Consider the following 12,019-nt stretch of genomic DNA (forward strand, 5'->3'; position numbering starts at 1 on the left):
GCCACGCCTGTCCGATCTGCCGAGCGCTCTTTTCCGGCTCGAGGCGGCGTGTGGAGCGCCGAGCCTTGAGCGGTGGAGCGCGCGGCTGCCCGCGCCCATGGTCTAGTGGCTACCGAGCGTCTGAGGAGGAGCAGGCCTTGACTGAGGCTGTCGTCGAGGGCTCCTCGGCCACCGGAGGGCTCCTCTCAGGCCCGTGTTGCGCGGACGCGGGGCGCGCTAGGATGCGGCCTTTCCCGCCAATTTTCACAACTGCTGATGCGCAGCGGCTGGAACCTGAGCTACCGAGTGGGCGGGACCTACAGAACGTTAGCCAATGAGGTGCGGGGAGGGAGGCGGGCTGCCCAATGGGAGCTGCTCTCCTGAGGGATTTCGGATCCTCCAGTGGGTGGGTGGCGGGGAGCTGGGGTTTTGGGGACTCCAGCAGTGTTACTTATGCTCGGTGCTGGGAAGGGGCGGCTGCAGCCTGTGCTGGCTGAGTCTGTACCAAAGGTGTGAAGGAGGGAAGATGCCAGTTACAGCGGAGTAACAGAGGATGTGCCCAAGTGTGAGAGTCTGGCTGTTGTGACAGGAACCAGAAGGTTGTCCATGCTGGGCATCTCATCTTTCAACTGTAAAATAATCGCTAAGGATTCCTTCCTGACTTTGAGTCTAATGCTGTCACGTGTGTTCAGCCTGTTGGCCACATCCTCTCACTTGAACCTCCCAACGCACCTGGGCGTTAGGCAAGACGATGCTTACCCGCCAAAAGAGAAAATCTAGAAAGAAGATCTGGCTCTGGTGTCCCACAGGGACAGAGAAGGAAGAGGAGGAAAGAGTGGACAAAATTAGTGAGCCCACTGTAGTTAGGGTGGGCCGAATATGGCAAGTAATTTGGAAGTGACAAACCTAAGAAGAATCAAAGATAATTCCAAGATTGGAAATGTGGAGGATCAGGAAGTCAGTGGTGCTGTGGATGATGAAGGGGAGATTGGGAAGACTGGAGCAAAGTTAACTCTGTAGGCAAAACTAAATGCTAGACCTAGAGAGAATAAATTCTGGAAAAGTGCCTCTGGGGGAAGATCAACCACATAGAGGTGGAGATAGATGGAATGATGAGAACAGAGAATCTCCAAGGGAGAGAACTCCGAGGAGAAAAGAGTTCTAAGGAGTAAACCTTTCTTTCTACCAAATTCTACAAACACATTTACAATGTGCAAGATGATGGCGGATACAAAAGTTAATAATCCAAGGGCAGAAAAGGGGAAGGAGTACCTAGCTGGAAAGAAAGGAAAGCACGATGTCTCTGAAGTTGGAGACTTCAGCTTGTGGGTGGACCAGGGGCTGCAGGGAAGCTTGTTGATGGATAGCTGAGTTAGAGGATGGTCACAATGTCCTTCAGGCTTAAAAAGTAGTAGGATTTAAGTTGTACGAGGAAGAAGGGGAAGATTTTGTCTGATTCCTCTAGCAACCCTATTTTTCCTTCCCTGGAGGCTGAAGTGTTGTGACAGAGGGAAGAGAGGCAGGGCCAGAGACCAACTGTAGCCAGATTACCTATGTTCTATGCTAGTGACAGCTATGTCGGCCACAACACAAAGTCTTAACCAGAGGTAAGACCAGCCAAGAAGCTATAGCTGGAGAGTGGGCCCTGGATTTTTGATTCATAGTGTCATCTCTGACTCATAGATGTTGTATATGGTGATACAGAACTAAACTGAAATTTGGCATCATAAAAATATCTTTTATAGACCAAAAGGGAGTACAAAGATGGGCTTGACATAAGTTGGGGGAATGGGGAGCACGTCAGTCCCTCTCCAATAAATAGGAGAAGGCCAAGGAAAGGGTCCTATTCCCTCCACTCCCAGCCCACCATTTCTTGGGACTCAGGTTCCAGGATTTACATTTGACCCTAAATCTAGCTGACTGCCTTGGGGCTAGCCTAAGGGAGGACCTAATGCCATGACATGGGCTCAGCTCCCGTTCCTTAGGCAGGCAGGTCACTGCAGGATACAGGGGCCTCTGAACTCCTGGGTGGAGGAGGATTCACTCCGTGCTGAAGAATCTGCCATTTCTTCCTTCAGCTGGTTCAAGAGATCTCTGCTCTCACTGGGAGGCAAGTTACTCAGGAAGTATGGAGGGGCCAACTCCACCAGCCTGACAGAGTGAGTCATAATTAGATGATCTGCATCTTCTCTTATAATGTACAGACTGTTAAACTTCTCACCACTCCTTCCACAAACCCTCTCTCCTCAAATCATGTTAATGCAAACCACTAAGATCCCCTCTTCTTAAGTCTCTCTAACTCCTCAGCCATAATTTTGGCCCCAGGTATAAGAATGGACAGTGTGGGAGGGGTGTCAGGGAACTCACATCTGTGGTTGAATCTCAGAAACAATGGAAAGGCAGTTGTCTTTGGATATGGAGAAACTGTGGTAAAGCACCCATGGTGGAGGTCTGGCTGGAACCCTGCGGCTTCGGTAGCAGGAGTATGAGGAGAGCTGGGCCACATGCTTATGGGTTAGGAGTAGATAATTTCCAGTCCCATCTGTGTCTCGGGCCACCTCGTTGAAAGGCAATGATATTAAAGGAATAAGTTAAAGGGAAGAGGCAGATGTTAGAAAACAGAAAAGGGGGTTGAGAAAGAATTAATAAGGATGGTTAAGAGTATTAAAAGTAAGGCGTTACCTCTAGGTGTTGTCTGGGCCCTACTATACCATGTTGTATTTTCTATAGCCCCTTGTATCCCAAAGCCTCAAAGGAAAAGTCCCTCCTGCATTTAAATAATCTCTTGAATGGCTCCTGGACCCCAATTTCAGAGTTGGCATGCCACTACTTGTTCCATCTGCCTTTTACTCCTTTTATCACCTTCCTCCCAACCCTTTCCCCTAACCTTGAGGAAGTATCCTGACACCAGAGCTTTCTGAAGGTCTCTGCGATTCTGCTCAGAGCCAAAGGCTGGTTGGGACAAGGGAAGTTCAATTCGCTGCATGAGTTCTAGGAGTTCTCCCCGAAGTTTACGGGCTTGGCACAATGCTGCCCAGTTTAGACCCCGAGCCTGGCACCAAGCCTCGTCTGCTCCACCTAGAAGAGAAAAGGGAGCAGCTACAACTAAAGTCCTTGAGACCCCTGAAAGAACCCAACCCTTGGCCAAAGGGCCTTCTCTTCCTGGGCACAGACATCTATCTGTCAGCTGGTTGCACACCACTTCCCCTCTTTGGAAAATCTGGGATTTTATAAGAGGATGCAGAGTGGTCCACTCACTTTGTATAAAGGCTTCATACACTTGGATCAAAGAGCTGTGGTCGCCATCTGCATGTTCCAGGGCCCGACGCAGGGCAGCTTCTTTTGCACAGAGTGGAGGACGGGTAAACCCAGGGGCAGCTGGAGGGAGAAGAGAGGAAGGCAGTTTTGGGGAATGAGAAAGGATAGTAGTACAGGTGGAATGCTGAAAAGGTAGTAGTACCCCTTTGGGAACTTTATTCAAAAGACATTGATAACTTCCAGGTGCTTTGTACTTTATTAGACATTGAGGATAAATAAATGAAAGATAGTCTCTGCTCTCAGGAAGCTTAGAGTCTGGTGGGAGAGACAAACAAGTAAGTAGACTTGATAAGTATAATAGGTATGTGTATATGGTACTCTGGAAACAAAGAGAAGGATACCAAACTAGGTTTTGGGTGGTAGGGATGAAGAGTGATGTGGGAGAAAAGGGTGAGGACCCTTGATCAATATTTGAAGTCTGAGTAGGAATTAGCTCAGTGGAGAAGGCAGGGAGGGTATTCTAGACTGTGGGAACAGCATGGCACAGAAGCCAATAGCATGGCTTGTTTGGGGAACTGCAAGCTACCTGGTATGAGTGGAGAGGACGATGTATGTCAGAATGGCAGGAGATAAAGCTGAAGAAGTAGGTATAGGCCAGGTCACGAGAGGCTGGATGTGCTTTTTTTTTTTTTTTTTTTTTTTTTGGCAGCTGGCCGGTACAGGGATCTAAATCCTTGACCTTGGTGTGTTCTAACCAGCTGAGCCAACCAGCCAGCCCTAAGGGAGTTTACATTCTATCTTGAATTCTATCTTGAAGGTGAAAATAGCTGTTGAGTAAGAGTTTTTAAGTAAGAGAGTCCATATGTTTGAAAAAGTTCAAATGACTAGTCAGGAGGCTACTGAAGGAATCCAGCTGAGCAATGATGAAAACCTAACACTGGCACTGGCAGTGAAAGTGGAGAAGAGCAAATGAATTTTTTAAAAAGGCATTTAGGAGATAAAAATGAAAAAATCTGGAGAGAGGTTAGTCTAGAATGATGGTAGTGGAACAGCAGAGATGATGGTATTATTTGAAAATAAGAATCCAGAGGGAGGAAAAGATTTTGTGGTGATGGTTGTGAGGGGGTAGTTTAATAGAGTGCTTGAGTTCAGTTCTGAGCTGAGGTACTATGGACTATTCTGGTAGAAATGTCCTTCAGGAGATGGATCTCTCCCCCCCCACACCCCCTCCCGTGCCCCGCAAGACCCAGAAGAATGGCATTGGCAGAGAGATGCAAGGTACAAGTTTTAGAAGTTTTAAGTATAAAGGAAGCACTTTAAACAATGGGTGCGGATGAACTTGTTCAGAGTTCAGGGACTGAGGAGACAAAAGCGGCAAGGATAGAACCCTGAGGACCAACTTACAATGGATGAGGAGAGGACAAAAAGCCCAAGGAAGAGATTAACAGAATGGCCAGAGAAGTAGGATGAAAACCATGAGGAGTGGTATCACAGAGGCTTAGGGAGGAGGCATTTTCAAGGTGGGAGTGATCAGCAATCTCAAGTGTCAAAAGAAGGTCATGAATAAGGGCTCAAAAGTTCCCATTGGATTAGGTATTTGGGAGGTCACTGGAGTGTTGAAAGCCGTTCCAGTGGTATGGTGGGCCTGAAGCTGCAATGTAGTAGGGAAGCAGTACACTGGATAGAACAGGATAGAGATTAGGCTATATAGCTGGAGGGGGGTATAGGGTTGAGGAAGAGGGGTGTGTGTTTTAGTAATAACAGATGAGAGAGGTTTAAGCATGTTGGGGGGATAATCAGCAGGGAGAAAAAGCTAAAGAGACAAGAGAAGGGTAGGTGATTAAGCCTGGTTCTTTGGGTGCTGTGAGGGATGGAACTAGAGCAGAGAGGAAAGGGCTAGCCTTAGGAGCACCAAAAACACAAGGGAAAGAGCTGAAGTGGCTGACAGAACCATTGATTCATAGCAGTGATTTATACCAGTGAGCATGGCGGCCAGGGTGAGCATCTCATCCACACAGTCAAACTCGCACGAGGCCAGAAGGGCTTTGGCCAGCTCAGGGGGCAGAGGGAACTCTGATAGGATGACTCCCAGGTCTGACAGGTTCCCATCATCATCCAGGGCCGCCAGATAGTCTAAGTCTTCCAGGGCCTGCATCAGTGCTTCTGGAGCTGGTGAGGAAACAGGGCACATGGGGTGTGAGGTCTCAGAGCTGGGTGGTCAGATGGCAGCACTTAAGTAGAACAGGTGCTCACCAGGCCGGTCTAGGAAGTGACACTCCCCTGGCTCTGCAATCTGTCTCCTCTTTAGTAGTAATACCAGGGGGCTCAGATTCTCCTCACATACCCTGGGTTGGGGCAGTAGGGGAGCCTCTAGTTCTAGGAAGGACTTAGGATACAGGCAGAGGCAGGATCCTGAGGGGAGAAAGACCTGGGAAAGACCACTGTAGATTTATCAGGGCTTGCATGTTGGTGACTCTTCTTGTGTTTGATCTCAGCATGGGCAAAGGCTCTTACCTGGTGGGAAACCACTTGCCCGCAGTCGTCTTGCCTCTGCCTGACACTTGCTGATTGGCCTCAACACTTGGGATTCTGCTCGGATCTGAGGATTGTAAACCTGTTGCCCACCCCAAACCAAGGCCAAGACAGATCAGAGTGAGCCATTTCTATCTTTAGCCCCTCATCCCCCTCTCTCACTCACGCTTCGAAGCTCCAGTCCTGAGTCAATGACATGTCGAATGGAAGGGAGGGAGAAGGAGAAGTCAGCCAGCCAGTGAGTGACCACAACCTTTCGGGCACCTGTGTTTATGTCCTCGTAAATAGCCTGAACGGCTTGACCACAGCCTGGGTGAAGGGGCAGCACCTGTGGTGGAGGCCCTTGGAGAGCCAGGGACCCCACCGCCCTGGACAAGGATTCACAGCACAGGCAAATTTCCTGAGGAGAGGATGAGTGGGAATTAGGACAGTTCTCATCTTTTTGAGGGTCAAATACCCCTTTGAAAAACTGATGAAAGCTATAACCCTTCACTGAAAACATGCACATACTCATAAAGTTGGGGGTGTTATATCAGTTTACTGAGCCACAAATCTCTGCATCAGAGAATCAAAAAGTAGGTGGTAGACCTCTTCACCCTGAAATCCTTGAGTATTCCCCCAGGATCCCAGCAGAGAATAAATACTACAACTCCTAATAAGCGTTATTTCCATCCCCCCAGGACAAGAAGGTGGTATACAAGAGTACGTCCTTTTGCAGTCCATTTTTTTACCTCCTCACTGGGTAGGTACACTAGCACATCTCCTGGAGCCTTCTTCTGACACAACTCAAACACAGCTTGACAGGCAGCTTCCACCCGATGAGTAGGGACAGTGTCTCTGTAGATGGGGGTGGGACTCCTGCCAGGCTCTCTGGATATGTGCACAATAGGGGGATTGCCCCAGAAGGCTTGGAGCTTGGGTTCGAGGGCTGGGTCAGTAACCACAACTACTTTGGGGACTCCTGGAAGGTTTCCCAGCCTGGCATCTCGCAGCAGCCCCTGGAGTGAGTCTGAGGCCACTGACCGCTCCTGAACCTCATCCAGCACCAGCACGCCCCAGGCTCCAGTGCCCCGGGTTGAGGCCACTTCCTGCAGAAGCAGCCTGTCCCAGCAGAACCTGCTGACATCGGTAGTGGGCAGAGGAGTCAGTGTGTATACTGACCTGCCCCAGAAGTCCAGGGCAACTACTCCCCAAGGGACCTAGATTTTGATATTGGAAGTCAGAAAAAGATGCTGTGACTGACTTCCTGAGCCTGTGGACCCATAACTGTGACCCCACAACCCCACCAAGGACACTTTGTTCATAAACTATACCCAGCTGGGAAGCAAGATTTTTGTGATGAAGGTGAGGCTGAATGTTTGAGGCCAAATTTTTAATTAAATCAAGGGTTTTATTTAGCAGTTGCACCATGCACGATTTAAAGGGTGAGCTGGGCTGAGAGAGGGAATGGTGAGGTGCCAGAGGAGTGGACTTATTTCTCCAGGGCAAGGGGAATTAGATTTGGGTCAGGCTTGCAGAGGGCCCACCTGAGCAGGGTGTGGGGCCCCGTGCAGTCCTCCTGAGGGATGCTGTATCCAACCTCATGACCCAGGGTCAGGTCCATCTCATCAACAACCCGCAGAGCCAGGCTCAGGGCTGCCAGAGGGTAGGGCTGAGTGACAGTAACCTGGCCCTCCTGGAACCCCCTGGCCAGTGCAAATTCTGCACACCACTGAGGGATCTGGGGTAGGAATAGGAAAGGACAACCAGTCAGGGAGGCATAGGACTTCAGCCAGAAGTGCTGGGGGAATTATGGTCAGTTTAATCTCTCTTTATTTGGGAAGTCTCCTGGTCCTTCACCAGCCCCCGGAAGCCAGCCTAACCCATCTCTCTTTGCTCACATCCTCCATAACCCCACATAGCCCAGTCCCCCTTTGCCCAGGGAAAGGCCAATTTCCTGGCCCCTCCCTTTGCCCACTCCCAGAATCCCCTTCCCCCCACCTGGGTGCTCTTGCCAGAGCCAGGCTCCCCAGACACCAGCACCACTCCAGTGGGGCTACTCTCCAACTGCTCCAAGAATATAAAGCGAGCAGCCCAGATGGGCAAGGCCCGGCGCTGCTCAAGCAGCTCATAGTAGCGTGAAGAGAAGGGGAGCCCATCAAAGGGGTTCACAGCCAGTTCAGACTCCCCAGGACTTGGGTCATACTCTTCTGCCAGCCTGATAGGCTGGGAGGCCATGGTGGCTGTCCAGCAGGACCTACAGAAGGCAAGACAGCTAATAAGGCCTCATATTTTATGACTAACACCATCCTCCCATCTCAGTCCTGATCCTTAACCTCCCCCTCAAGTAGAGGTCAATCTTTCCCAGCATTTCTTGCCTGTGAGAAAACAGGGCTGGGTTTTTATAAGGGACTATCAGAAGCAGACTATTACCCTGTAGTCAGGTAGTAGAAATCTTGTGACTAACGCAGGAGTCCTTGGGGCAGCAGGAATTACATGAGACCTGGCAACCTGTGGGAAAGTCTTGAGGGGAAAAGGATAAAGAATATGGGGGAGGAGGAGGGAAGGGTCACAGGGACCCTGGACGCAAACCTGCTTGCAGCTCCGAGACGTGTCAGGATGGCAGACGGTTCCAGACCTACCCAGCCAGCTACCACTGACTTTGGCTCACCCTAAGTACAAAGGTAAATTCTGGCTCCACCCTGGGGCTAGGCTCAAACTCGAATCCTGGAGTTTGCTTTTGGGGTGGGGCCATTTGCTCCACCTTACTTGACCTAATCAGGAACCTATAGAAAATTGGCTCAAACCATCGCACTGAGCATGTGTAAACTCTATAGCCAATATGTACTGTGCTTGTGAAAGGCATGCTGGGACCTGTAGTTTTGTAAGTTTCTTCACAAACCTGGGCTGAACACCCAAGATGGGATCCAGTTGCTGCTGGGTCTTCAGTTCATTTGCACTTCCTTAATATCACTCATCTTTTGGCAAGATGAGATGATTTCAGACAGTTCCATTCTGGCCACCACCCACAAACCTACAAAGAGACCCTCACCTTGTTCCCCCAAACCAAGGGAAAAGGAACCTGCTCATGAGGCTCTTGAGACCCAGAGAGGAAACAGAGACCTTGAGTGAAAACCCTGAATTTAATGCAATCTTGGGGGAGCCCCATCCCTCCCTTTTTACCATCCACCCATCCAGCTGTTGTGAGTTGGATGAGGGCTGCCCCCAGTCTCCGTCCTGCGGCTCTGAGTGCCATCTGTTCCTTTGAGCTTAGTCAGCCTCCTGGGCCCATCTCTCTGTGAATCTTCTGTGAACATAGGGAGAGACATTGTGTGGACTTTGCCATATTAGTTCTCTTCTCCAACCTGCCCCTTCCTACTCATTGTCCTCTAACCCCCTCACCTTCTTGCATATTCATACAGTGCCTGCTTGCGCTCCTGCAGGCTCTCCTGACGGGCCCAGGAAGACTTGGCAAATGTTACGGCTGTGGGCTGAGGAGTCACCGGGCCAGAACTGGGGAACTGAGGTGATCACAATGTCAGAGGGCTTGCGAAGTCATCATCATTAAACACGCATTGAATGCCTACTTTGCAAGAGAGGTACTGTGCTAGGGTCTCAGAATCAAAAAACAGAGACCAAAGATAGGGAGTATATAGACTGCACCACCCCACCCCAAGTCTTGGACCTGACCATTTCCTGGATCTCACCTTGGGGGCAGAGGCTGTGGGTAGGGACTGAGTTCCCTTGGTGATGTCTTCAGGCATGAAAGCTACAGCCCCCTCAAGTAGATTAGTGATGGTCAAGTCTACACAGCCAGTCCTGGCTGGGGAGAAGGGAAGAAAGGAGAGGGGAGTCCATTCCCTGCTCACTTCTTCCTTCACAATTCACTATTCCTCCCTGTGCATATCTTCCTGTGTAAGGCCACCCTTTCCCATACCCAGATCTCTCTGGATGATGCCCAATGGCACATGGGGCAAAACCTCCTTGACTCTCTGAGCCAGAGTTGCCAGCTGCACATCAGGAGAAGGTCCAGGGGAGGGAGGGAATGAAGACTGGGCTGCAAAACAAAAACAAAACCAGAAATATGTTAAGTGGAGAACTAGGAGGGAGAAGCTGACTAGCATACGAATAGGAGAGAAATCATAGTAGGCTAGGAAAAAACAGAAAGCTTTGTGTATAGAGACCACATACCTGACTGGGGACGCAATCTGGGATGTCTTTGTCGCTTCATGTGCTCTGCTTTGTCTGCAGGAGTAAGCCGTGTCCCTGTCTGTCCCAATTCCTTGGCCATCAGCTAGAGAGAATTAGAAGGTTGGAAGTGTCAAGAGCTCAGTCAGGCTTTCCTTGCCCTCACTGTAAGGAGGGACCCACCTCCACCCTGCCTGTGTACCCTACCACCTGTTGTACACGAAGTGCAAACTCCTCACTCCCCTCCCCCAGCTGGCGATGAACAGGATGAAGCCACCTGCAAGAAACAATCCAGGGCCATATTGGGGGCAACTGGGGTACAGGCTGTCACCCCTTCTCCACTTTGGTACCACTTTTTATGGAACAGTGGTGGTGAGGGTGGGGAGATAGTAAATACTCTGTGTTGCCTCTGTGGTGGAACCTTGATTTTAAAAGATCTACAAATGGACAGGGCAGAGGCCACTACTTCCTTGACCTTGAGGAGAGCCTCTCCCCAGCCACCAAAAAGTGAGGACAGTTAATACCTTACTTGATACATCGTGAAAGGGACGAAAAGTGACCACAGCAGTTCTGAGACCCAGGAGGCATCTGACACCGTCTGAGGGGAGGGCATGAATGAGGCCTAAGCCAGGGCCAGGGATGGAAAACTTCCCGTCCAAGCCCTAGAATTCCCTATCCAACACACACTCACCACAGAGACCAGGGGTCTCTGAACTTGCAGGGTAAGAGGTTGTACCACATCCTGGATAGAAAATGGCCAGGAACTAGAAGAGGAAGGAGAGAGTAGGATGGGAATCCAGCCAACCCACTTAGCAGCTCACACCTGACTTCAAACAGGGAATTATCAAACTGTGCAAGGAGATGAACAGGGAATAAGGAGATTCAGGGAAAAGAATTAAAAGTGGACAGAAAGAAAACGAACTAGGATAGAGAAGAATGGGGCTGAAAAAGGCTGTGAAAACCCAAAGGCCCACAAGCTTGACCACCTACCCAGCTGGAGCCTGACACCTGTGCTCACCCACCTGAAGCGCAAGAGTCCCTCCCGGCCATTGGTGGTCTCCTCTTCGGGGAACAGCAGTAGAGGGGTGGGGAGAAGCCTCGTGGAAGCACAGAATCTCTTGAGTGACTCCACCAACTCCCCCCGCCCATCCACTTCCATGAAGCCGCGAGACCAGCACACAAAGCTGGGGGCACTATTGAGTAGAGGCTGGAAACGGGAAGAAGAGAAAACAAGAAGAAAAGAATGGAGGGAAATGAGAAAAACCGACATATGGCGTAGAGGAGTGGGGTTAGGGGTAAGCCTCGGTATTCCTCAAGGTAAATAGAAGCGGGAAGCGGGAAGCCTTGTTGGCCCCCAAGGAACCGCCCCGTGGCGCTTTCGGCTTCGCCTCCACTCACGGTGCTACAGGTGGTAAGCATGTTGACTATGTTGTGGTCGAAAGGTGTCACGTGGTTGGAAACGAGGACCCTGACGCGTTGATCCCGAAGTCCGGAGTCATCCTGCCGGGCCACAAGCCCCAGCACCGCACACATGGTCCGCACCACGAACCTGGGGACATAGATCGTGATGACTCTGCGGCCTCGGGCTGGGCCCAGCCCTGACATTCCCCGAGAGCCCGAGTCGGAACCTGCGAAGGGCGCTGTCTGGCAGGGCGCAGCTGACCAGGAAGACGTGGATCCCGAGGAACAGGCGCAGGACGAGAAGACAGAACCCGACAGGCGCGTAGAGCAGCAGCGCGAGGAGCAGGAAGCCGTCAGCTGGGAGCCTGGGGGCGAGAGGCCAGGTGATCGAGCGCAGAAGGCCGAGAGGATTCGGGAGCCGGCCTCTTCCCGCCGGGGCTCTTACCGGTGCGAGTCAAAGAGCCGCTCCGGCCCCGGCGCCGGGGGAGGTTCCATCTCTGCTGTTTCACGGGTGCCCTACCGCCACCACAGCCTTCGCGGCCGCCATCTTCGCGCCCGGCCGCAGGGACTCCTGGGAAGGCGGAGTTTTGGGGCATCCGCCCAGGGTGCCGGACCCGAAGTCCTGGGCGCCCCGGAAGGGTTAGCGGTCCCAGCATGCCCTGCGGCCCCTCGGGCCGCCTCA

At 51.2% G+C, this 12,019-nt stretch overlaps 2 protein-coding genes across 3 annotated transcripts; both read right to left on the reverse strand.

The window, feature by feature from the left end:
- Positions 1–1,973: 1,973 nt before the first annotated feature.
- DQX1 (DEAQ-box RNA dependent ATPase 1) lies at positions 1,974–7,986 on the reverse strand. The gene is made up of 11 exons (XM_063078981.1): positions 7,750–7,986; positions 7,296–7,489; positions 6,501–6,885; positions 5,936–6,169; positions 5,752–5,851; positions 5,491–5,649; positions 5,215–5,406; positions 3,238–3,357; positions 2,867–3,057; positions 2,347–2,537; positions 1,974–2,130 (listed from the first exon to the last, which is right to left on the reverse strand). Exons 1-11 carry the CDS (start codon positions 7,984–7,986, stop codon positions 1,974–1,976), a joined length of 2,160 nt encoding a protein of 719 aa, XP_062935051.1.
- An 886-nt stretch (positions 7,987–8,872) lies between these two features.
- On the reverse strand, positions 8,873–11,931 carry AUP1 (AUP1 lipid droplet regulating VLDL assembly factor). Of its 2 annotated transcripts, XM_063078411.1 has the most exons (12): positions 11,783–11,927; positions 11,565–11,702; positions 11,335–11,485; positions 10,959–11,143; positions 10,628–10,700; positions 10,461–10,534; positions 10,147–10,213; positions 9,940–10,042; positions 9,686–9,805; positions 9,456–9,571; positions 9,151–9,269; positions 8,873–9,055 (listed from the first exon to the last, which is right to left on the reverse strand). In XM_063078411.1, exons 1-12 carry the CDS (start codon positions 11,830–11,832, stop codon positions 9,019–9,021), a joined length of 1,233 nt encoding a protein of 410 aa, XP_062934481.1. In that variant the 5' UTR covers positions 11,833–11,927; the 3' UTR covers positions 8,873–9,018. The 2 variants fall into 2 exon arrangements, with proteins under 2 accessions (XP_062934481.1, XP_062934482.1); XM_063078412.1 differs by lacking the exon at positions 8,873–9,055 and having other exon boundaries at positions 9,245–9,331; positions 11,783–11,931.
- Between the last annotated feature and the right edge of the window lie 88 nt (positions 11,932–12,019).

This window comes from Cynocephalus volans, chromosome 14 (assembly GCF_027409185.1).
Source record: "Cynocephalus volans isolate mCynVol1 chromosome 14, mCynVol1.pri, whole genome shotgun sequence".
In the NCBI taxonomy this organism is placed as follows: domain Eukaryota; kingdom Metazoa; phylum Chordata; class Mammalia; order Dermoptera; family Cynocephalidae; genus Cynocephalus; species Cynocephalus volans.

Excerpts from the sequence above, each read along its gene's own strand:
- DQX1 (XM_063078981.1), bottom strand. The coding sequence starts at position 7,986 with ATGGCCTCCCAGCCTATCAGGCTGGCAGAAGAGTATGACCCAAGTCCT. Across the intron at positions 7,490-7,749 it reads GCTCTGGCAAGAGCACCCAG|ATCCCTCAGTGGTGTGCAGA; the intron begins GTGGGGGGAAGG and ends TTCCTACCCCAG. Across the intron at positions 5,852-5,935 it reads CAGGACTGGAGCTTCGAAGC|GTTTACAATCCTCAGATCCG; the intron begins GTGAGTGAGAGA and ends GGTGGGCAACAG.
- AUP1 (XM_063078411.1), bottom strand. The coding sequence starts at position 11,832 with ATGGAACCTCCCCCGGCGCCGGGGCCGGAGCGGCTCTTTGACTCGCAC. Across the intron at positions 9,572-9,685 it reads CATCATCCAGAGAGATCTGG|CCAGGACTGGCTGTGTAGAC; the intron begins GTATGGGAAAGG and ends CCTTCTCCCCAG. Across the intron at positions 9,056-9,150 it reads CTGTATGAATATGCAAGAAG|AAGATTCACAGAGAGATGGG; the intron begins GTGAGGGGGTTA and ends CTATGTTCACAG.